Below are 23,965 nucleotides of genomic sequence, written 5' to 3' on the forward strand. Positions count from 1 at the left end.
AGACTATCAGGTCACATGTTTCTTCAGGATTAATGAACAGTTGTATTAGGACACCAAAAGGTTGATACAAAGAATTCTTTTCAGAACAAACCTTTATTTCAAATAGGAACAGAGATTATTGGATCCTTAGCCTTCCCCTCATGTGGAGGGGCTTCTGGCTGAGTGAGGATATTCACTGTTGCTATGCTCTGCTGCTAAGGGTAAACTGATTTTGTGAAGCCCATTTAACTGTCCTGGACCTCACTGAATTGTAACATGTGAGTCAAACAGGATTATTGATAAGATCTCCCTTAAGCTCTCTTTGCTTTATACTGTATTCCCATTCTTCCCAAAGGATAGAGACTACCAGCTCCAAGGAACAGAGCAATGGGCAGGAGTAGATACATGAGTGACAGGTTTTTACTTGATATGTCCTCAGTTTTAACAAAGTTAAGCATAAGATTCTAATGCTGTAGATAGAACTTCAGAGTTAGAGACCATTTGGTTTCCCTACCCACACATATTGATGAGAGAACTGAAGTAGCATTATTTGGTTTGCTAAAGGAAATACAGTAGAAAGTTTTTTACATTTCACTATTAAAGATATTTAACAGTCTATTACTTTGAGTCCTGTTGTCCTTTGTCACAAATGTGTTTTCATTTTTGTTGTGGATGAGCATGTCCTTTCCACTAGTCTGTAAGATCCATCAGAGTAGAACTTGTTATCAGAGCCTTTGCAGCACCTGCAGAGAACCTGTAATTTTCGATAAGTCAATTGTTTACCTTCAAAAATCACTTCTTATGCTAGAAATAAGAAATTATTCTAAATATTCTTGGGGAAATAGGTAGTTTTCCCTATGACTTTTAATAAGATATCAGGAGATGTTGATAAAAAGTCTGGACATAGTCTTATGAGTATGCACACATACATACAAACATGAAATACGTTGTTTATAGGATTTTTAATCCTTAGTACTATCCCTGTGCTCTGCAGTGGTTTATTGATCATGAATCATGAACACCTTGTCTGTGTCATCATTCAATTAAAATCGATCATGTGTGTGATTTTCATATTTACACTAGTAGAATAAATGAATAATCGTATTTTCGTTTCATTTATTTCAAATATAATCAGCTTGTAGATTTTCCAAGAGTGTATTGCTAGAACAACAGTGAGAATCTGAGGGCTGTGAGATTGAGTGAGTTTACAAACTGGGAGCTCGGTGGTAGGACAAGGAATTGCTAAAAGAACAGAAGGAGTAGGGAGGATTAGGTCAAAGGTTTAGGTGATAGAACGAAGAATGCGTTTAGGACCTAGAGGTAAATGCTGCTGTCATCTGAGGAAAGGTGGGGCTGGTTAAGTCAGTACCGATCAGGCCTCCTCTAACGGCATGTGTGAAGCAACACACTCACACCACCACCCAAGAGGGTGGGGAGAAGGAAAGACAGAGTTCTGGTTCAAAAGGATTATAAACTGTGGACGATCTTAAAACTCACATGCCTGAGAACTGCCAGTTTAGGTGGAGAAAAAAATAAAGCTCTGAAATATATTGCCAAATTATTAGTTTTTAACTCATTATCCATTTCCATTTCTGATTTCTGAAATCCTGATAGTGTATTAGCTTTAGGTGTTAAAATGCAAGCTCTGGACTTAATTTTTTCTTCTTTCTGGGCTTTAGTTGATGATCCTGTGGAAACAAAAACAGCTTTGCTTGGTTTGGCAGAAAAGCAAGAAAGATAAGCTGCTTGGGGAAGAGGGAACCTGTTCCAATCCCTGTCCCTAGGTCTTTTCAAAATGTATGCGTCAGCCTGAGAAATTTTCATATGTAATGCCTAAGTCTAATTATTTAGTTTGGCTACAAAGGATTGGTGAAGCATGCTTTAATCGTTTTGATGCTAACATTGTTACAAGGCAACAAATCATTTTGAAATGATAATCTTCAGGTTCGTCACTATTTTTGCAGCTGTTTTTCTTTGTCAAATTTGTTTGAAACTAAACCCAACATAATTGGTTATAGTAAAAGAAAATAAATGACTATGTCAATTTTATTTTCCTCACTGCATAAGTAGTAACAAAAATGAGATGCAAGCTTCCTAAACATCTTGCTCCTTCCATTGGCCATAATTCGTGGACTTACCATCTTTCAGAAACTTATGGGGAGTTTCCCTTCCCCCACCTTTCCTGATTCTCTGCTCTTCTGAACACTGCAGCCAGACTTATTTTTCCAATACTCAGTTATAGTTTTTGTCACTTTTCTGCATAAAATATTTTAGTGGCTTCCAATTAACTACATAACCGAACCCCCTGGCCTGCCATCTTAGGCCTGATTAACTGGAGGCTGCCTTATATCCAGCCTTACATATTCTCTATGTTGCAGTGTGCTGAGCTACTTCAGTTCCACAGATATTTATTACATACTTTATTTGTCTCAGACTCTGAAGTAGGTGCTTGGGTTTCAAAGGCAAGTAAGACTTGGTCTTTATTTACCCCGAAAGAGTTCTGCTCCAGAGGAGGAGACATAATAAAAATGTGGTGTGTAAATGCAATGTACAGTGATATATGCCCCTGTATATTTTAGTGTTCTTCCTGGAATAAACTTTTCTTTCTGTCTTTCCTGTAAAGCACCTATCTGTCCTTCGAGACTGTTCTCAAATATCACTTTTCTTTTGTAAAGTGATATTTAGTTAAGGTAACAATTACTTGAAAGCTTTGTTAACATTTATGTATATTTCTATTAGAATTTATTTCCCTTATGTTTTATTTTATATACATATCTATTTGCACACTGATCTGTGAGCCCCATGAAGGTAGGGCTCAGTCATCCCCTAAGCTTAGCTAGATGCTCAATACCTAACACATACCAGATGCTTATAAAATATCTGTGAACTGAATAGCTTTTTAATATCCCAATATTATAAAACAAATAGAAATGTTCTAATTTTCATAAGTCAGGTTTAATAGAAGATGAGATAATATTCCTTAATAGAACTTATTTGATCTAAACTGGAGTTAAATAATTATTCAAAATGACAGTTAATATTTATCAAACTTTTTCTGTCTTAAAGGCATTGTTCTAAGAACTTTATATAAATTACTTCCTTTTGTCATAAGAATTGTATGAATTAGGAAAATATGGCTTCTTTTTATAGATTTTATATAGAATTTAAAAAATACTCATTATCATTATAATAGCTGATAGTTGAACAGCACTTATTATGTGCCAGGCACTATCTATTAACTCATTTATTCCTGACACCTACATGATTTTTTACATAGTTGCTGTTATTATGCCTATATTATAGATTAGAAAACTAAGGCACAGAGAAGTTAAGTTTCTTGTCCTAGATAACACAGCCAGAGTTTGTGAGGCTAAGATAGGATCCAGGTGTTCTGGACCTAAAGCTCACACACTTACTCCTTAGTGTAAGCTGTGTTTTGATTTTGTAATTAACATCAATGAATGTTCAAATAGTTGATTATTATCCGTGGGCACTTGAAATAACAAGGATTTATTTCATATAACTTACTTTTCTCTGTTAGTTGGGTCAAAATATAGTTTTGGAAATCCCCTTAAATACTTGCCATTTTGCCCATTTCATTCTTTGGGAAATCCGATGGAAGATACAGGATTGCCTGATTGATAAAGGTTTGTATGAAATGTTTTCTCTTGATAAGGCTTTTGATCGTATCTGTCTTAACTATTCTCTTGGTTTCATTCTTCTCAGTTTCACTTTATAATCAGTATGGAATGTTTATTGGACATTAGCTGTGTAAAAATAGGTGTAACATATTTGGAGATGCTAAAACTGTTTAACTTGCATTTAGCTTAGTGAAAGAATAATTAGGGTAGAGTTCAGACTTCTATCCATTACACACAAAAACAGGATTCATAAATATTAATAAGAAATTTATATTTGGTAAAGCTGCATTGATTTGAGAATTCAGATAGTATCATATCTTCTTCAGCATTTAGCCTTTTGGTTTGTCAAAACTACAACAAAACTCTTTTAGTGACCTAAGAGAATATTTAACCATTCTAAGTTAGAAAAAAGTGAAGAAAATTCTAAAAAATATGAAATAATATAACCCACAGCCTATGGATGATCTATAGACTTTGAAGTTAAGAGACGCAAATATCCATTTTATAAACCTTGGAAATTGTCATGGAACAATTTACAAGTATCGACATGCTAGTTTCTGAGACATTATCTCTTTTTATTGTTCTCACCAATTAAAAATGTATGTTTTGAAAGTAACGATTTTGTTTTAAAATCTAGTAACATGTAATGGACTTTTTAAAGTGATTAGTAATAGTATTACTTTATTGATATTTAATACTCTTAGGGTTGTAGAAAATTAGAGAGTATAATAAACAGGTGGGGTAAAATCTGTTGAAAAGATTTAGGCTCCTTTAAACCCAGACCTAAATTTAAATAAGAGTCTGTCCATATCACAATTAGAAATGAAACAAAGAGTTCAGATTTACAGAGAAGTGTCAAGGAGAAATGGAACCTGAGACTGAGGTTTTATTATCAGCTTTGCCACCGCAAAATTTTGTGACTTCAGGGCATGTGGCTTCAATTTGTTGAAATTAAGTACCTTTATTTATAAAATCATGAATTTGCATTAATTGATTTCAAGATTCTGTTTGGCTTTACAATTCTGATTCTGTTATGGCTCAGGATCATACCCCTTTCAGAATCCATTTTCTTGGACTCAGCTTCTTTGTTTACATCGTCCTGAATATATGAAATAGGCACAGTGTAATCCTCCAAACATGGTCATCAGTCTAAACATTATCAAAAGTAGGAGGGGAATTTGTGCTATGAGATTTATCACATGCTTAGTTTAATGCTTACTTTGCATATATTCATTAATATAATCAGTTTGCAAATATTCCAATAGGTAGATGCTTTCATTGTAACTTAGGTGAACACAGAGTTATGAAGTATTCTACATTTAACTGCTTTTATATTAGTATGTTTGATACTAACTATAGTATGCATTTTTCATATTTAATAACTTGTATCAATAAAATACAAATATAATAAATTACATCTATTTCTAAATGAGTATTGCTAAAAACTGTATATTGTTTGTGTAAATCTAAATTGGAACTTTCACTCAGTATACATTCATTTACAAAGTGGGACAAAGTATGTTTTGAGACAAATTTTCTGCTTATTAAGAATTTTTTCTCTCTCTCTATTCTTCTTTTGCTTTCCTATAGACTTGCTGCTTTCAAATAGCTGTATTCCCTTTTTGGGTTCATCAGAAGGACTGGATTTCCAAACTATTCTGTTAGATGAGGAGAGGGGCAGGCTGCTCCTGGGAGCCAAGGACCACATCTTCCTGCTCAGTCTGCTTGACTTGAACAAAAATTTTAAGAAGGTCAGTTTATTTATATATACTACAATTACTGTATGCATTTATTTTCATCTATGCCCTTCCTCTCTTTTTTTTTAAGTGACTCAGTGTCAAGTGCAATAGGTCATTTACATGTCAAAAAAGATCATATTAAAGGAAATACATTGCCTCTGATATCTGTTTTGGATTTTTATGGCTTTAAGTACAGATCCATATTCTTTGTTAAGAATGAATGAGTATGAAATACTAAAATCTTTGAAGATATGAATGAAAGGCATGACAAATTAGTGAACACTTCTGGATATTATATGGTAGAAATGCAATTTGGATTGAAAAGCTGGCAAATGAGTTATTCATTAAAATTAATATTTATGTCTATAACAAATATTGTAAAATTAATTTTTTATTAGTTTTCAATTAAGAAACAAACATACTTTAAATTGATAATGTAACTGTGGTAGCATTTTAACACAATACTGTTTTCTCCACACTCCCATTTTATAACCTGAATGGGTTTCTCCTATGCCCCAGTTACACTCAGATAGTAAAAATTAAAAATGCCACAACTGTGGGCTCTTAAAGAACAAACTTAACACTGAAAGGAAATAAATACTCATTATTCAAAACACAAAAGGCAGTTGCTGTTGGAGCCTACATTTTCAACTGGTAACATAATTCCCAAAAGAAAGGATGCCACGCTTTAGGCCTTATCAATTACTATCAGCTAGTACTTTATCAAATGCTGATATCTATGCAAGCACAGAAGGATACCAAGACTAGAAGGGGTTGAATGATTGAAGAGAAGACATAATATATGACTTATTCTGTATCTTTGAGGCATGTTTGATTGTTTTTCTTTCTCTCCTTTTCCACAAATAATGGAAAAGAGCTACTAGGAACCATTGCAAGTTTCAGGTCAACAGTTCCCAGTATTGAATTAATAGAGACTTCTTCTGGTTCCAGAAGAGTTGTTTATATATAGGTCACTGTAGGACTTTGACGCTTCATATAGCTTTTACCTGTAATGACCAATTTTAACTTAGCTCTCCAATTTTGAAACACTTTTAATAACTAAATATAAGTTGCTGAGATTTTTGAAAATATTAACAGCACTCTCAGGCCTCTTGGTCTGCACAGGCAGAATATTTATCTCCATATGTGTTAATATTGCTTAATTAACACCTGCATTAGAAATAATGTTTTTTGCCTTTTAATCATTGAATTTATAAGTAGTTCTTCCACACATTTTTGAGGTCCTCCAAAGGAAAAGGAGTTACTTGTTTTGAATGCTCAGACTTGATAAAGAAATAATCTTTGAATGTAAATGTATATGCATTTGTGTGATCTGTGTTTCTAGAAGAAAGATGGAGGGCTAACATATTGCCAGTAATTGTTATTGACTTGTTAATCCAAACACACTTACAAACTCAGAAGGTTATCCTATTTTTTAAAAAGATATTATTCTGTAGCCTAGATATTGTTTACAATAAGGTGAAATAGGAGTTGATTATGTGCTGATACTGAAAAACTTACCTTCCATTCTGTCATTATATCTTAATTCCATTTATACTTAAGGTGTATTTTTTTCTTTAGGAATTTCTTTTAAAGGTATATAGTACTCCTAGGAGAGTCTATTGATGTTATCAACTAATATCCCAGTCATCAGTAAGTATCTTAGCAGGGGATGACTATTGAAAGAAGCCAAAGAAAATCTTAGTCCACTTTGCAGTTTTGCTGTAAGAGGTACTATGTAGCTAACAAAGCATTTTTCCAAATATGTCTGTTTTAGTATAATAGCAAAAAGTAATTCATACTTCTAAGGGAATTTGTTCTTGTGCTGTTCTCTGCCTTTAGGGATTGAAAGAAAAAAAGCCTGTTTATTTGAACTGAGCTTATTAGATCATTGCTTAAAATAAATTCTGATAGCATAACTTCCTTCTGTGACTGTTTTAAGCAACTCTCTCTTTGGCTGTATTCCATGCTTGAAATGTGCTAATATTTAATAAAATAAATGCTTATGGAATATTGATTTCCCTATGTTATTGAAATAAATGGTTACTTGAACACATTATAAAATTAGGGTCTGTACTAGAGATTTTCTGTGTAACTGATATTTCTTTATCTTTATAAAATGTATATGATTTATAATGGGTTATGCATGTGAAGGTAAGACTTTATGTTTATGTAGGTATTGACCTTTAAAACAGATATAAATCACTCCAGTGCTAAAAGGTACTCCACAGTAGCAAGTTTAAGTGTTCAGATGTAGTACTTGAGCAGTGTTTAGACCTATGTGGTTTGCATTGGCCCAGTGCCCCTCGGCAAACATCCAGACTCCTCTGTGGAAGAAACCACACATGTTGGGACACTGTGGGGCTCAAGGATGTCCTTTGTACTCTTTAGAGTTAAAGCAATATACAACACATAATTGAGTTATGAGTGACTGGTTAGGAATTTTTTCCTCTGGCAAATTAATTAAATGCATATATGTAGAAAGCATTCAATTGAAGTATCAAAATTTAGGGTATATGTTTACTTGATACATGAAGTTTTGTACAAATAGGATATCTGAAATTTTTGTACAAACAAGGATATGCTTATTGAAAAATAGTCATCATTTCCTATTTAACACATCTTTAGTATGAAATCACCAGACATTATAACACAATCATTTACAAAACAAATTCAGTAATAAATGCTTACTAATATCCTTCTTATTATCTGTGTTAGACTAGATTTTGAGTCTTCTACAATGAATGGTGCCAAGTATATAATCAGTAAAGTTTAATGAGTGAATAATTATAGAGAACAAAAGTACAAATCAGGTCTTTCAGAGTGTTTCCACTACCTAGAAAGTAAAAGTTAAGTTTTTTTTTTAAACTCTCCGACATTTAGATAAAAGGGATAAGATCCTGATCTGTTTTTTCTGTTGAGGGGAAGGACTATTGATATAGGGATTTAATAGACTTATGGTCAAGTGTAAGTTGCATCATGTGGGTGGGATACCTTACAGTTTTTTTTCCACAGTTTGTTCATAGGCATCTCTTCAGTTAGGGAATACTTTGTGGCTTCTTCTCTGGGACAGGTCGGGCCACGTTTGGGACAGATGTGCACATTGATTTGACATTTCCTTCCCCCAATACTAGACCAAAATGGAACAGTCAGAACAAGCCCAAAGTGACCCCATTTCAAGGGGTGGACATAGATCTGGAACTGTACTTACTGCTCCCAACAATTGTGTTGTAGGTTGAGTTCCCCTGGAAGCCAACTATGAGATGAAGATGAGTTTATAAGATATTTGTAAGGGAGTTTCCTGATATATGAGAGGGTTGCTAAGGAAGTAATGCGCAACTGAGATGTGATGCAGTCCCAACAAAGGCCTCAGCTGACAGGCCAAGCTGATAAGGTGGCAAACGTTTTAATATTTTCCTCTAGTGGAAATAATAAAACCATTTTTCAATGGGTTTGTGTTATAAAAGTGAATCTCCATTTTCTCTCTGTCTATTTCATTCACCATGACCATCAGTGGTATCTCTGTAAAAAGTAAAATCTGATCGTATTTCTTCTCTGGAGTTCTTGATTTCTGAGGATCTTGAATTAATTCCAGATTTCTGCTGACTTCTAAGGCTCTTCACCCATTTCCATCCTATGCTTCCAGGCTCACTTGAGTGTCTACTTTTGGAGTTAGAGCATTGTAATAGAATATAAAACTTAGGTCTTCTCATTGCTCATGCCCCAGTTACGGAGACAAGGCATTACACAGTTAAGAGTTACAAGGCAAGTCAGAAAGTCTTTGAATGTCCAAAAATGATGAGACAGATCACATATCATGGGAATTCAGGGAGGGGAAAAGAAATCACGTGTAGTGCATAGGATTTGAACTAGTTTAAGACAGACTGGTAAAATTTGGATTGTTGTTAACTGGTCAATTAAAATAGTTTGGATTTGGATTTGGAACTTGAGGTTTATTGTTTCCTTGTTAAGTGAGAATGGGGTAAAACATGTTTGAGAAAAGAACTAAAGAGAGTAATTTCTCCCCTCCATGTGTATATTTCTCATAGTTTAAAGAGCTATGCCCTTAACATCCTACCCTGTCCCTAGAGTTCAGGGGTATAAAAAAATGAATTTTAATAGTCCTTGAGAAAGGTGGTCAACTGTGGAAGGACATTTACATCCATTTTTCACTCATTTATAAGTGAAACATTAGAAATTTGTACAGCATTGACACGATAATAATGAAAGTGTTTGATGTTCATACAGTATGGTTGAGGACCTATGATTTCTAATCAAACAATTCTAAACTAAATTACATGGCATCTGTCACTTTAACTACAAGTGAAATCCTGCACCTCAGCCAACCTTAAGTAGTCCTAACAGTAATTCAGATAAAATCCAGAGCACACTCTATGTTAAGTTCAGGAATAATACACACAAGCTAAAAGTCTCTACCTCTCTCTTTTTAAATGGAGTTGTAGTCAGCAGTTTTTTTTTAAAAAAAGGCCAATACTTTCTGGTTATGTTATTTAACTGGGCTTCTGAGTTAATGAATTGTTGGGGTGTTTCCATCTAAAAATGTTACTACTTTGGAAGCATTTCAAGCCATGCATGGGTGGAGTGAGTCTCTAACTCAGGATGTAAGCAAACAGGTCACAAAGAAAATGATGTATTAAACTTAGTAGTGTTATTGGATCCATATTATTCAAGCAGTTGTTTCTTGGTTTTCTTTCTTTTTTCTTCTCTCTCTCTCTCTCTCTCTCTCTCTCTCTTTTTTAAGTGGACTATATAGGCAGACAGTAGACCAGTGAAAAATAAACTTACCTGAGACTGAAATTATTATTTATTTTACCTATTAATCTAACAGCAAGTGGCATGTCAACTCATGGAGTATAATAGTAAACAACTTCATTTTGCCTTCCACTGAATCCCTTTTTCTATCTACTCTTTTGGACAGATTCTTCTGGAACTGAATGATGACTCCTATATGCCACATGGCTTTTGAGGTCATGCTTAAATAATACAGACGATTGTTGTCCAGCAATTAAAAAGTTTAGTCTAACGTAATAAAACTTACGACCTCATTTAAAATTGAACCTCTGTCTCCTCTTCCTGCCCCTGGCTGGGCAATCCACGTGAAGCAGGGCTCCTGAGTAGTGAGGTACACTCTCCCTACCTACTGCTCCTCCTCTTCCCTAAAGTTGATAAACACAGTGCATGGCCCTCTAAGAATCCAGGAGAGGAAAAGAAGACAGGGAGGGGTTCAGAGTAGTATCTGCTCTTGTCATTGCCACAGAGACCCCACCTCTCAACGTCTGCCCCTGTCAGATGTGCACAGGTGACTTTTCTTTCAGGGGCACCTTAGTAAGTTTTAGAATTTCCTCTTTCTCTTCTAACTGGTATATTCTCATTCTTTATCCTGAGACAGAAAGCACATCTGCTAGGTGTTAACTTCTGAAGTTTTCACCCAACACTGTGGAACAGAACCTTAGGTGACCTCATGCCTTCATGGCCCCCATCTGTTCCATGGGGGTCCTTATATGTATGTTCCTGAACACATTCTGGGAAGTTCAGGCTGACAGCAGTAGAGCCAGCGAGCCAAGCCTTTGTTTTCATTGCACCTTGTCAGTCTCTCACCCATTGGGCATTTGTCTACAATGTCCCTCAAACTGCACGTTCAACAGCAAGTGCTCCTTGAAGGCCCAGCGAAGTCCCTTCCCTGGCACCTGCTCTTCACCCAGGGGTTTGTAGGACACATGACACAACTTGTCTCAGGTGAAACATCCTTCTCAAGGCAAAGGAAAAAAACTTCCTAACCTGTTTCCAGCTATCTTAGAGCTTCGACATGGGTGAAATCATCTAAATGATTCTTAGCCACCTACTTTGAACATTTTTGCATCTCATTTTGAATTTTTTGTCAGCTTAAACTTCTCTTTTAACATCCTGTTATTATGAAAGCCACATAATGAGCTCTCAAAAGAATGTTGTTTACCTCTAAATGTTATGGGCAAGCTTGTTGCATATCATTCCTGAAGTTTACACACTCGAATCACAGGGGTAACAAAATGGAGAATGTTAATATTAGTGTTATTTACTTTTTGGATGTTAATAGCTTCAAGCTAAATATTTACTGTCTTACATCTTTTTCCCACACCTATCAATAGTAGTTGTTGTGTTCCATAAAGCTAAGCTATAACTAAGAGTCTATAAAAGAGAATATAGGATGTGGATTGATCAATTTACAAATAAATTTCAAAATTAATCTTCAAATAGTTTACTTTCATTTTGAGATAATACTTAATCTTTATTCATTTTTATTTAATTAAAAATATTTTTTCTTGAGATTGATATGTGTGAAAATTAAATATTGTATATAAAATATTCAAAGAATTGCTGTTAGCCTGTCAAAAATGAGGATCTTTCTCAGGCTCCAGAAGAAACCTCTTAGCTAAACTTATACGGTTGAAGGAAAAAGCAGTACAATAGTTGAAATTTTTCTGTTTAAAGTAATTTGTTGTTAAAGTAAAATATACTAAATATGCTTCAGGGGTGGATTTTCCTAGCAAATTTAAAATGAGAAAGTAATGTACCAAAGTAATATATACATTCCATAGCCTACCTAAGGTTAATTCCATATTTTTATGGAATAACATAAGACAATTTTATTTCACCTTGCTGAAATTTAGGTTACCATATTTGCTTAAGAACTTTATTGTGTTTTTTAGTTAACCAAAAAAATAATCAGAATTATTTAACAGGAAACTATGGATAAACTTGAAGATAAGATGCCTAAGCTACAACTTGGACATTCTAAGATAACTGACATTTTTTTTTTTAACCGCAGAATGATAACAAAGTAATTTCACGTTTGTAAATGTGACAGTTTTTTTTCTTCCACCTCATAAGGTAATATCTATGTTATTTTTCTCCTGATTTAACATTAGAACTAGGTTTGTGATTATAAAATTACTTAGATTACTTGAAATCCATCAAACTGTGCCCCTATTCTTAAGCACCTATATTAGGGAAATAACTAAGCTAAATGAGTTTGTAATTTTAAATATAATACTTTTCAGTGGAATATTTAAACACTCTTCTTTGCATAGCATAAAAAGCTCTTTGTTGTATCCCTTTCCTTAAGTAAGTCTAAAACAAGAGGGTTTTCATACATGAGGATCCTGAACTTGCCTGTTTTATACTGAGTACAAGCAGAAATGCTTTTTATAAATCAGAATGACCTTTTGACTCCAGTCCTATTAACTCACTTCATGGCTGAATAAGACATTCCCTTCTAATATTTTACCCAGTAAGTCTATTATTATTTAAAATCAAGGTATTGATAAAAGAAAATTACCACCCCTTGTATTCTTAGTTAATACTTGAAATTAAGAAAATATAAACACTTGGAAACCATGTGGACACCCCAATAAATTAACTTTTGGATATGACACCCTGCTTAGTTTCATAGTGATTAATTTGTTCCTATTGCCTGTGGAGTACATGCTGTCTAGTAATCACAGAGGTAAAACAATCGCCTCCTTCATGGATGTGCTGGCTTCCCAGCTGCATTGCTGATGTGCAGGTTCCGTCTGGTCACTGTAATGGACTGTCAGGATGTTGTCAGACTACCCAGACTCTTGCCAGAAGTCTGACAAAAATCCTTTCTCTGTCTCCAATTTTAAAGGAAACTCTGCAGATAGCTTTTTAATAGTTACTGAGTGCTTACCATGTTTGCAATTCTGTGCCAGGTGTTAAAGATAGGAAGAACAAGCAAAATTCCTTGTCACTCAAGATCAGTGGTCACTAAACTTCAATGAGTCATATATTTCTTTAAGAAGATAATAGAGACTGTGACCTGTATTCCTTATAAAATTTTTAAATCTGTCCACAAGCATAATTGCATCACAAATCAAAATTACCAATCTATTACTGAATTTCTTAAAACTTCTTTTAATATTTGTAATACAATATCATTTCCCTCACTTTCATGCAGTACATATTTATTGAGCTCCTACTAGGTTCCTGACACTCTTCTACATGTTATGAATATAGCAGAGAATATAACTGGTTAAGCCTTTTATGATACCTCCAGTTTTGGGGGAGTTGATGGAGAAAAAAAAGGGAAACAAGAAAATATCTCTTAGTGTTGTTATTAAAAATGTGGTGATATTCCTGAAAACTAATTTAGTTTGATTGCCAGAAAAGGCATTTTGGAGGAGGTGGTTTAAAATGGACTTCTGTTATAAGAAGGGATCATCGAGAGGAGGTCAGATGTATTTCAGGTAGGACAAGCTATTTAAGGATAATACTGAATTAATATTTGAAAGGATAGCATTAGCTGCTAACAGCTAGTACAGCTGGGACTCAAATTCACATCTTCTATTTCCTCTGCGTTTCATTGATCTTGACTAGGGAAAGGTTCCAAACTAAATTTACGTGCAAAAAGGAAATGGCAGATAGATATGATAAATACAAGTGCATCAGAATTCAGAGATGGAGGTGAACGAAGGCAAAATGTAAAAAGGCTTTGAGCTGAATTCTAAGGAAGGAAAAGGAGAGATGATTCTCGCCTAAGACTTCATTAAGGAAGCCACATGAGCGGATCAAATCCAAACGAGAATTTAAACTCCCTATCTGTAACAATTCAATTTTGAATAGAATCTGTAACAATTTCAATTATGTAGTATTTGCCTTTGGTATTCCTCTCCTAAGGTTTCAATACCTTGTTCTTTGAGCTCATTATTCAGACTTCCCTCTGTCCTTGGAACCCAGGGTAGTCATTGCTCCCTTGATTGTTTAAATCCTGTACCATATGCCATTTAGAGCAGCATTTTCCAACTTCGTTACAGCGATTCATAAACTTGAATCCTGTTATTTAATAGAGATGGCCACTTTCATTTTTTGGGCTCTGAATTGTTGTCTTTAATTGGGTTCTATGAACAAGTTGTAATTTCCTCTTTTGTACTCCATTCAGTTGTTTTGGCATCTTTGACTTAGGCCAAAGGGCATTTGACTGACCTTGCACTTGCTAACTTGAGTCAATTAAATTGCTTCCTCAAGGATGAAAGACAGAACAGATATAATTAGAATTTCCTTAGGATGTTGTTATAAGGCCTTATCATTATTTGAATGTCTCTGTAACTTCCCTAGGATTAAATAATTAAAAATAAATTGCCTAACATTTTCACCTTATCAAATGATAACTGTTGATGAATTATATAAATTATGAATGAAAAATAATTGTTAGAGACATTGCAGTATTTTACTTGTAAGTTCCTCCTGACTATATGTATTTAATGTAAAAATGCTTCAAAAAACAAAAACGTTTCAGGTTTGGATAGAGATAAGCAAATAAAATCAATATAATATAACTAAACCATAGTTTTCTTTTTAAATGCATACAGCTTCCACTGTATTTTCATAAGAAAATTAATGTGAAACCTCTTTTGAAAATATATTTAAAATATAACTTTATAGCATATGAACATATACAAAGTGACACTGGAGACAATTTTCATTTCATTAGATGATCTGTTTCTATAATGTTAATCTATATTATATAACTCTAAAAGAAAAAATACATACATGTGTATTTTCACTCTCATTCTCTTTCTAAAGATATGGGCACTTCATGAATTTGTGTGTCATCCTTGTGTGGGGACAATGCTAATCTTCTCTGTATCATTCCAGTTTTAGTACATATTCTGCCAAAATGAGCACTATATATATAATTTTAGAGGTTAACATTTGATCTCTCCAAGTATAACATACCAAAGTTAATCCCTTGGAAATGATTAATTTCAATTGTGAAATATGATGAAAACAATATAAACATGCATATGTGGTTAAGTCAGTAAATTACAGAATATGGGGACTGATTTATCAGATATAATTGTTTTAAAACAATAATCCATAATATGCAAATCAAAACCACCACAATGAGATACCACCTCATACCAGTCAAAATGGCTATTATCAGAAATAAGAAGTGCTGGCAAAGATGTGGAGAAAGGGAACCCTGTGCACAGTTGGTGGGAATGTAAATTGGTAGTCACTATGGATAACTGTATGAGGGTTCTCAAAAAATTAAAAATAGCAGTATTATCTACCCAGAAATTTCACTTCTGGGAATTTATCCAAAGAAAACAAAACCACTAACTCAAAAAGATACATGTACCGCTTTATTTGCTATGACACTATTTACAGTAGCCAAAATATAGAAGCAACCTAAGCATTCTTCAGTAGATGAATAGATAAGTAAGATGTGATACATAATACACAATGGAATATTATTCAGCCATGAAAAAATTTAAATCTTGACATTTGTAAAAATATGGATAGATCTAGAGGGTATTATGCTAAGTGAAATAAGACGAAGACAAGTACCATATGATTTCACTTAAATGTGGAATCTAAAAAATAAAACAAAAAACAAATATATCAGAAATAGACTCATAAACACAGAAAACAGACCTGGTGGTTGTCATAAAAAAGATGGGTGGGGGGATGAACAAAATAGGTGATGAGAATGAAGAGGTACAAAATTCCAATTATAAAATAAAGTGAAGGGAACAGGAAGTACAACATAGAGAATATAGTCAATAATATTGTAATATGTTTGTATAGTGACAGCTGTCCTAGGTAGCATTTCATAATGTATATGATTGTTGAATCACTATGTTGCATACCTGAAACCAATATAATGTTGTGCATCAACTATACTTTAACTTAAAAAATTAACCCATAAATTATCACTTCTAAGTGGAGAAATTTTATAAATTCACTTCTGTTTCCCACAGTCATTTTCTGTTACTAACTTGATCTGTAAGATTAGCACTCAAATGAAAACCAATTTGCAACCCCTAATTGTTTAGTAGTGTTTCAATTGTTAGTTACACCCTGGATGATTATGTTGAGAAGAATTCTTGGGCTCATCCAGACACACAGAGATGATCTGTTTGATTTCTGCTGTCTGTCCTGCATGTGGGTGGAGAGAGCAGCAGTAAGCTTTCTACATATTTTAGATCTTTGATTTCTAAGCTCCAGGGCCCCAGAGACTACTTCCCATCCAAAATTATAGCCTTAAAACCTGTATCTGGTACATAATACAATGTTTTTTAAGGACTAGTGTTCTGTGGAAATATTTCAGGACAATTAAAATATGACAGATTATACAAATAGCATCTCTGTTTCTGATGTGCCTCTCGGATAAGTGAAAGAAAAACATCTATGGATAACTTTCTAAGAGAGAAGTACAGTTCTGTTAACTTTTAAAAATAGGGATACATGTTTTGTTTGTCCTGCTTAATGCAACTTTTAATATGGCATGATAATGCATGCACAAGGTACTTAAGTGTGAGAAAATTACATGTCATTTTATGGCTGATAAATTCAGGAAGCAATGAAATATTAATACTTGTTGCCTCAAAACTGTTCATATTACCTAATGCCCAAGAGGGCTTTTTATACGATACTGGGGATATTGAATTTCTAAGTGTGAGGTGTGATTTCTGTCTGAGAGTGAGGCTATCCAAAAGTGTACTGACTGTGCTACTGATATAATCTCAGGATATCAGGTACCCCTTGGGGTTTGCATAAATTATACTGAAACTTTGAGATTATATATGAAATAAGTTGGTTTATATGCTCAACCAGAGTTAACATCTCTATCTCTCCATCTGTGTACCTGTGTGTCTGTCTCTACCTCCTTTTTACTACTTTTCCCCTCTATATCCACTTGCACACATACCATAAACACACACAATTTGACTAGAAAAATACGGTAATGGTGGTATGTTTTTACATAGGTAGAAAGAGAGATAGAGGTAGAGATATATGTCTCACATTATATATGCCACTCCAAAAGGTTATTGAAAAATGAAAATGTTACTTGAACATATTTCTTCCAACCTGTGTATTGTGTGGTTTTTTAAATTGTTTTTATTTTTTCGTTATGCTTTGTTTTATTTGTAGGTTTAATTAAGTGAATTTGTTTCTTTTAATTTGCTATCAACATGGAACCAAAAGGAAAATATATAATTCCTTTATTCTAATGACTAGGTGTTAAGTAAAAGAAAATTTCACTGTATATGATAGCTTTTAAATATTGGCACAACTAGAATGATTTTTTTTCCTTTAAGTAAATGTTTAGAGTCTGGAAGATAGCTATCTCCTAGGTTATTATTATTAATGTAATTCTGTTTGTGATTCCTAAACTCTTGACAGCATTGTTTCAAAATAAGCCACTATATGTAATCTCAATAAATCTATATTTAAGACCTGAATGTTACCTTATGAAGTAATACTATTTGTGTGATAGTATCTTAGAATTCCTGTATAGTAATAATAGTGACTGAAGGATAATTTCTATTTTTAATAGGTTCTAGACTTTATGGGATTGAAGGTGAATAATGAAAAATGAGATAACTTTGGTAAAATATAATCTTGTTAAACAGATGTTAGGAGATTTTTTAAAATTGGTTTCTGGAGTCCAACAATTCTTAGTGCTTGAGTATCTTTGTATAACATTTATTCACTAATCAAAAACCTGATTTGTGGAAGCTTGTAATTTTAGTAGTATTGTTTCATTAACTAGGATGACACAATTCAATTTACAATTATGTGACTTAAAATCAATTCAATTTATGTTATATTACTTACCACTAATAACTGAAAATGTACAACAAAACCTTTAAAACACCTTTTAGAGTTTATATTCCTTTGCAAAGAAAAAAAATGTGCAGTTACTATTTTAGCGTCAAGTTCTTAAGACAAAATTACAGTCAAAACTATTAAACTAAACTACTACATTAGAGTTGAAACTAGTAAGAGCAAGTAATTCAAAACAGTGGCTCAAAAGGGGGAATAGTAGACTTTGTTTGCCACTCAAGCTCTTTCATGCCCCCTGAGCACAGTGGCTCCATCTCCTGTCCTCTCTTCTCACTCTGTATCACCCTTAGAAATGGCCTTATGGTACCTGTTTACAGAGCTGTCTTCCTGACTCAGAGCCATACCTTGCCAGGCATGTGGAAGGTTCTTACTAATTATGTATCTAATGAACAAGATTAATGAACAGTAACTACTCTGTGCTGATGGTAGAACTTTAGTTTAGATTTCAAAGTTGATATGAAGACTGCCTCCACATTTTGTCAGTCTTTAAACTCCTGTCATTTTGAAGTATCTATAAATATATTCAAAATCAATTTTTTTTAGAAACATAATTTTTCATAGTTTAACTCAATCACCCAAAATACTGGTTTAAAGTAAAAATGGATCCCTGTGATAACTTCTCTTCTCTTTAAGTCTCATTTGCTTAATATAGAAGAGTTCTGTATTTCCTTTTTCTTTTTCTGTATAGTATTAATACTGATATTTAAATCTGAAGAAATCTATAAATATTGTTCTTAATTTTTTTCTGAAGTGTGATTAAATCTGACCATAATATAAAACAGAAAAGTATAGTATCTGACATATTTAAAGGACTCAAAGAAATACTAATCTAGACTACAGACCAAATAAAATGAGCTAAAGATTCAACCAACTGAGAGATCATGGACATAAATTCTTTGTATAATTTATTTTCAGTCTGATGATACAAAGTGGTTTTTTGTGAAATTGCTATACTATTCAAGAATCAGCAAGTATAGAGCTGCAGTTTTGTAAGATGAAAGGACTCTGGAGATTTCTTGCAGAAAGTGAATATACATGATAATACTAAACTGTATTAGCTTAAAATAGCTAAGGAGGTAAATTTTACATTATGTGTATTTTACCACAATTAAAAGTAATAATAAAAAAGAATCAGCAAGAAAGAAGTGAGAGGATACCTTGAGCTCCTAAGCTCAAATATGAAGCGAAAGTTTCATGAGTACGGGATGCCATTTTTAAAATGGAAATAAAAAAAAAAACGCTCAGTTCAGGAATTTTGCTTCCAGTAGTTAAAGCAAACAAACAATAAAAAAAAAAATAACATAATGACATTTTCAGATTTCCTGCCAGCTGCTGTGTTTTATCTTTACTATTGGCTTATTCGTTTATTTAGGACTTCATGATTCTAGGTTGATGATTGACTGTAGTCAGTTGGCCTGTGCATGCCCCATTTTGATTTATTTATTAACTGACTTACACAACTTAGTTGTTTTTAATGATGGATTAAACACCTGAAAATGTACCATCCAGAAAGAAAGTTAAGCTCTGGTAGATATCCTGTTTCTTATCACCAATTCCACCCTTTTCTTTTTCCCAATCTTGGATAACCATCTTCCCGAACTGTACATTCTTTACTCTCTTGCTTTTCTTTCTACATATTTAATGCATCTGTATAAATGCCTAAAAAGTGCCTATTTTATTTTAATTGTTTTTAATATTATTCTGAGGGCATCTCTCTGTAATTTTGGGGACTATACTTTTTTCACCTAATAATGAATTGTTAAGTTCCATCCATATTGCTTTTCTATTACTGTCATCCATTCATGCTTACTGCTGGCTACTATTCAAAATTGTGTGAAAGTACAATTGCAAGGATTTGAACCATTTCTGAATACACAGCACGTTTAGGTCCTTATGAGCCATACATTTCAAGGTTAGCTCATCCCTCGAGCCTACTGCTGCCTCAGCTAATCTGCTCATGTACATTTTGGATTACAATTTGTAGGTTATTAATATATGCTGTAAACAACTTTGCTTCATTTAAAAATTTCAATTATTTCATTGCATTTGTCTGTTAAGAGAGCTTGGTGTTATTTTCTGTTCTTTATTCAGAGACATAAAATCTTAAATTTCACTATGAAGATAATATCATATAAACATTAGTGACATAAGTCATTTGTTCATTCCAGGCTTAACAAATCTCTCAGTGTATTCCCTCAGGATATTTTCCTTTTTCCTCACCTATTAAAATATTTTCTGCTAACATTGGTGAAAAACACAATTAAAAGTTTGTAAGGAACTTTTGGCATACACATTACAAGCACTCGTAACCAGAGAACATTTCTTTCCATAGTAATGTAGTAATATAACTGAACCTTTATTGCAAAAACTTCCTAACAGAATTCCTTAAGTTTGTTAAAAAACAAACAAAACAGAAACTCTGTGATAAATTGAAGAGTGTTAAAATGTGATTAAAAGCTACCATTGAATGAGTTTGCTGCTTGTCCTTAAGCATTTGCCCAAATTACATTATGTAGTGGTTGAGATCCCTGGTTCAGGAGACAGACTTTGGTCATATTTTGGCTCTGCTGCAAACTAACTTAGTGGGCCTTGGTGTTAGTTATCTGCTGTTTTAAGTTCTCTGACCTGAAAATGGGAAGAGGAAGTATAGCCATCTCATAGGGTCATTTGAGATTTAAATAAGATAATGCTTATAAAATGTTTAATTGACATGCATTCGAGCTACATATATGTGAAATATTGCTAATAAACTTACACTGGTTTTTGACTTGGAGTGATAATTTGTGCTACTGACAAAGAGTTGTTTCCCACACCTAATTGTACATATTTATAATGCCCTAGCACTCTAAGTCTTCATAGAAAAACAGGGTAAATAGAATCTCTCACTTAAGCAAATGCTAACCTGAAATTTTATTGATATCACAGGATTTATGGACTTCTTGACATAATTTACTCATAATTAAATATATTTAAGAAGAAATTACAAGATTAACAAATAAAAATGAGTAATTCTACAGCTTTTTCTTAGGAACTTTTTAAGTTGGCTTTAGAAAATATTTAAACCTCAAAATCCTTACTTCGTATCAACAATATGTTCTTGGTTTGATGTCTACTCTTCACTTTCACAGTCATTTCCCGTAATTAGAATTGGAGGATGTTTTAGATATTCAGATTCTGACACACCTTGAAATGTTTTACAGATATATTGGCCTGCTGCAAAGGAACGGGTGGAATTATGTAAATTAGCTGGGAAAGATGCCAATGTAAGTATAAGACTAAAAAAAATTTTTTTGTTAGACTTGTACTGATGTGATAGTAAATATTTATATTGGTTATTATTGAATTAATGACATTAGTGTAATGTTTTTAAGACCACACCAACATTCTGCATAGAGATCATATGGTTAAAATATCTTGCCAAGAGGAATGGCATTATTCTTAGAAATTTAGAAGTACTTAACTTTCTAATGTATTGATTCTGAATATTATTTTCTTCACAAAAAATCTCAGAAATACATTTAAAATAGTCAAAAATAAATCATCAGAAATAGGCATTTCTAGGCTTGTGTAGTGTCCATTTATAGACATGTATTTTGTGAATGTACACAAAATCATTAGTTGTTTTAGCATTACAAACAATTGATACTTAATTTGAAATTAAACTTACATCTAAAAGAATTTCAAAAGTTGACATTATAGTGATGATAAGAAGGATTGGTTGAAAATGAATGACACAACATTCTGGAATAAGAATTTACTCTAAAATGTACTTAAGCATAAGTATATGAAATAAACAGTGGGATCCTAATACACACTTCTAGTTTAAGCTGCTTTAAGGACCAAAGATCACCCTTGGACAGGTGTGACTAACTGAACCGTCTTTGGGGAATGCTGTCTGGATCGCTCCTGCATAGCCCAAGTCGTCCTCTGTGTTCCCCCAACGTGGGTTGCCTGCATCTCCAGCAATGACTGAAGAGGGGTGTAGCTCTGCCTGCCTCTTCTCTTCATCTGAGTGTTCTGATTCAGGCCAGATGCTCTGTGCTCTGCCCTGACTTCTTGCACTGTGCTGATAGGGAGCCTTGCTTTTTTTGGCAAAATAAATCACTTCCTGAATGTAATTCAAGATGAAAAGAGACTCTAACTTGGGGCAGCAACATGACATTGTGAGGCTTCTTTTGCAACACCCTCTAATGTTGCTTCTGAATATGGTAAGCCAGGAGTATTAAGCTGAGTGATGCCTTCCTATTTAACAGCAACAGGTGCCAGGTCTGCAAAACCATCAATACTCTTTTTAACTTGCAGGGGGGGGGGGGGGGGGAAGATGCTTTGCTTATGAAAGCTTCCCAAATTACTTTGTTGAATAACAGTGGAAGCATGTCATAAACAGTGTGAACACTTTAATGTGTGTTTTGTGTTCCATCAGTATTAAGTTTATTTTAATGAGGCAAGTAGGAAAAGGTTGTTTCAAAATTACTGCAATAAACGAATGGCAGTTTTCTCATGGAGTAGATGAGAGATGAACACCCAAGGTCAAACAGTCAGTGGAGGTTTTAATTGTGACAGTGTTCTAATTTCACTACGTTCACTAATTCCAGTTATATAGTAACTTAGTTGCCCCTATTATTAAATAAAAACAAAGGGTAATCAACTTTCCTTGAGGTGGTATCCTAGAGAATGTAGGACTCAGTATATGGAACCTATTCTTCCAATTCACTTGTATTTGGGAGCTGGCAATCACCTCTAACCTTTAAGCACACCTACTGCTAAACCAGGATTAGAGATTTGGGGCACATCTCCCTGTTTACTGATGTCTGTAAAGTTTGATGTTGAATCATGTAGGAATAATACAAGTCTTTGTTTCCTCTTTAGTTTGTCCCTTTACAATAATATTATATTTTGGAATTACTAAGAATAGCTAACATTTTTATAGCACTTACCATGTTTCAGAAACTGTTTTCAGTGTTTTATATTTATAATCTCATTTCATTTACAATAATACTGTATGCTAGATTTTACTATTATTGCTCATTTTTCAGATGAGAAGACTGAGGCCAGAAAAATTAAATGGTTTGCCCATTATCACATATCTAGTAAATAGTGAAGCCAGGAATTGAATCTAAAAGTCTTACCCCACGATCTATGCTGTTACACCACACCATAATCCCATAAATGTCTGAACTCTCCATGTAAGGTCTCAAAACCATATCTCTCAAATCATCTCTTTTCAATATCACCGTAATATAACTTCTCATTTTATAGTGTCACGTAGCTATCAGCCAATAGAAAACTGAGGCAAGTGTGTGGTTTTATTGATACCATTTATTACCTTTGGCATTACCCTTTTTCCTCCCTTCTGTCTAGTAATTTTTACCTACTTCCCAAGAGTGTGTTTAGGATTAACAAGTGTTTGGAAAGACTGTCCCTTTGCACAAAGGTACTATGTAACTGAAAAATGGTGAATTATTTACCATAATGAAAGTTAGCTAATTGGGGTGGGAAGGGACTGGAAGCTGAGGAAACAAAAGAGAACTTATTCCACTTTCTGAACACAAGTCCCCAGTTTAAACCAAGGAAGGGAAGAGGTGACAGGAAGCTATTTGGCAATATTTTGTTTCTGCTTAGAATACTAATCAAAAGAAGTCATTAAAAAAAGTCTTCATTTCTGACTATAAAGAGTAGGGCAAACAGTGCAGTCCAGGCAGAAGAGCGTGCAGGGTGTGGGTAGCCTGGGTTTTGTTTGTCAGCTTAACCCTAGAGGCACACACCCTTGTCAATGGAGGCATTATATGGGAGTTAAAGGATCTTCCATCTTTAAAGGTCTATAATTACATTCTTCCTTTTTTTTTTCTTAAGAACTTCTAAAAGTAAAACAAAGTATTCATTGTAGGAAGTTTGCAAATTATATAGAAGTCATCTGTAAATATCTCCTCCCCATGAACATTACTCAGAGATAGC

At 33.7% G+C, this 23,965-nt stretch overlaps 1 protein-coding gene and 1 non-coding gene across 2 annotated transcripts in view; one reads left to right on the plus strand and one right to left on the minus strand.

Annotated features, from left to right (window-relative positions):
- The window catches only part of SEMA3D (semaphorin 3D), a 206,377-nt gene that overhangs the window by 80,088 nt on the left and 102,324 nt on the right, over nt 1-23,965 (plus strand). Inside the window, exons 3-4 of the mRNA XM_037021701.2 lie at nt 5,211-5,371; nt 21,211-21,273. Of these exons, the coding sequence (XP_036877596.1) occupies nt 5,211-5,371; nt 21,211-21,273 (224 nt within the window). The remainder of the gene's footprint in view (nt 1-5,210; nt 5,372-21,210; nt 21,274-23,965) is intronic.
- Nucleotides 14,955-15,061, minus strand: LOC118973020 (U6 spliceosomal RNA). The gene has a single exon (XR_005062225.1). It is a non-coding gene; the product is annotated as a U6 spliceosomal RNA (small nuclear RNA).

Source organism: Manis javanica, chromosome 6 (genome assembly GCF_040802235.1).
Source record: "Manis javanica isolate MJ-LG chromosome 6, MJ_LKY, whole genome shotgun sequence".
In the NCBI taxonomy this organism is placed as follows: domain Eukaryota; kingdom Metazoa; phylum Chordata; class Mammalia; order Pholidota; family Manidae; genus Manis; species Manis javanica.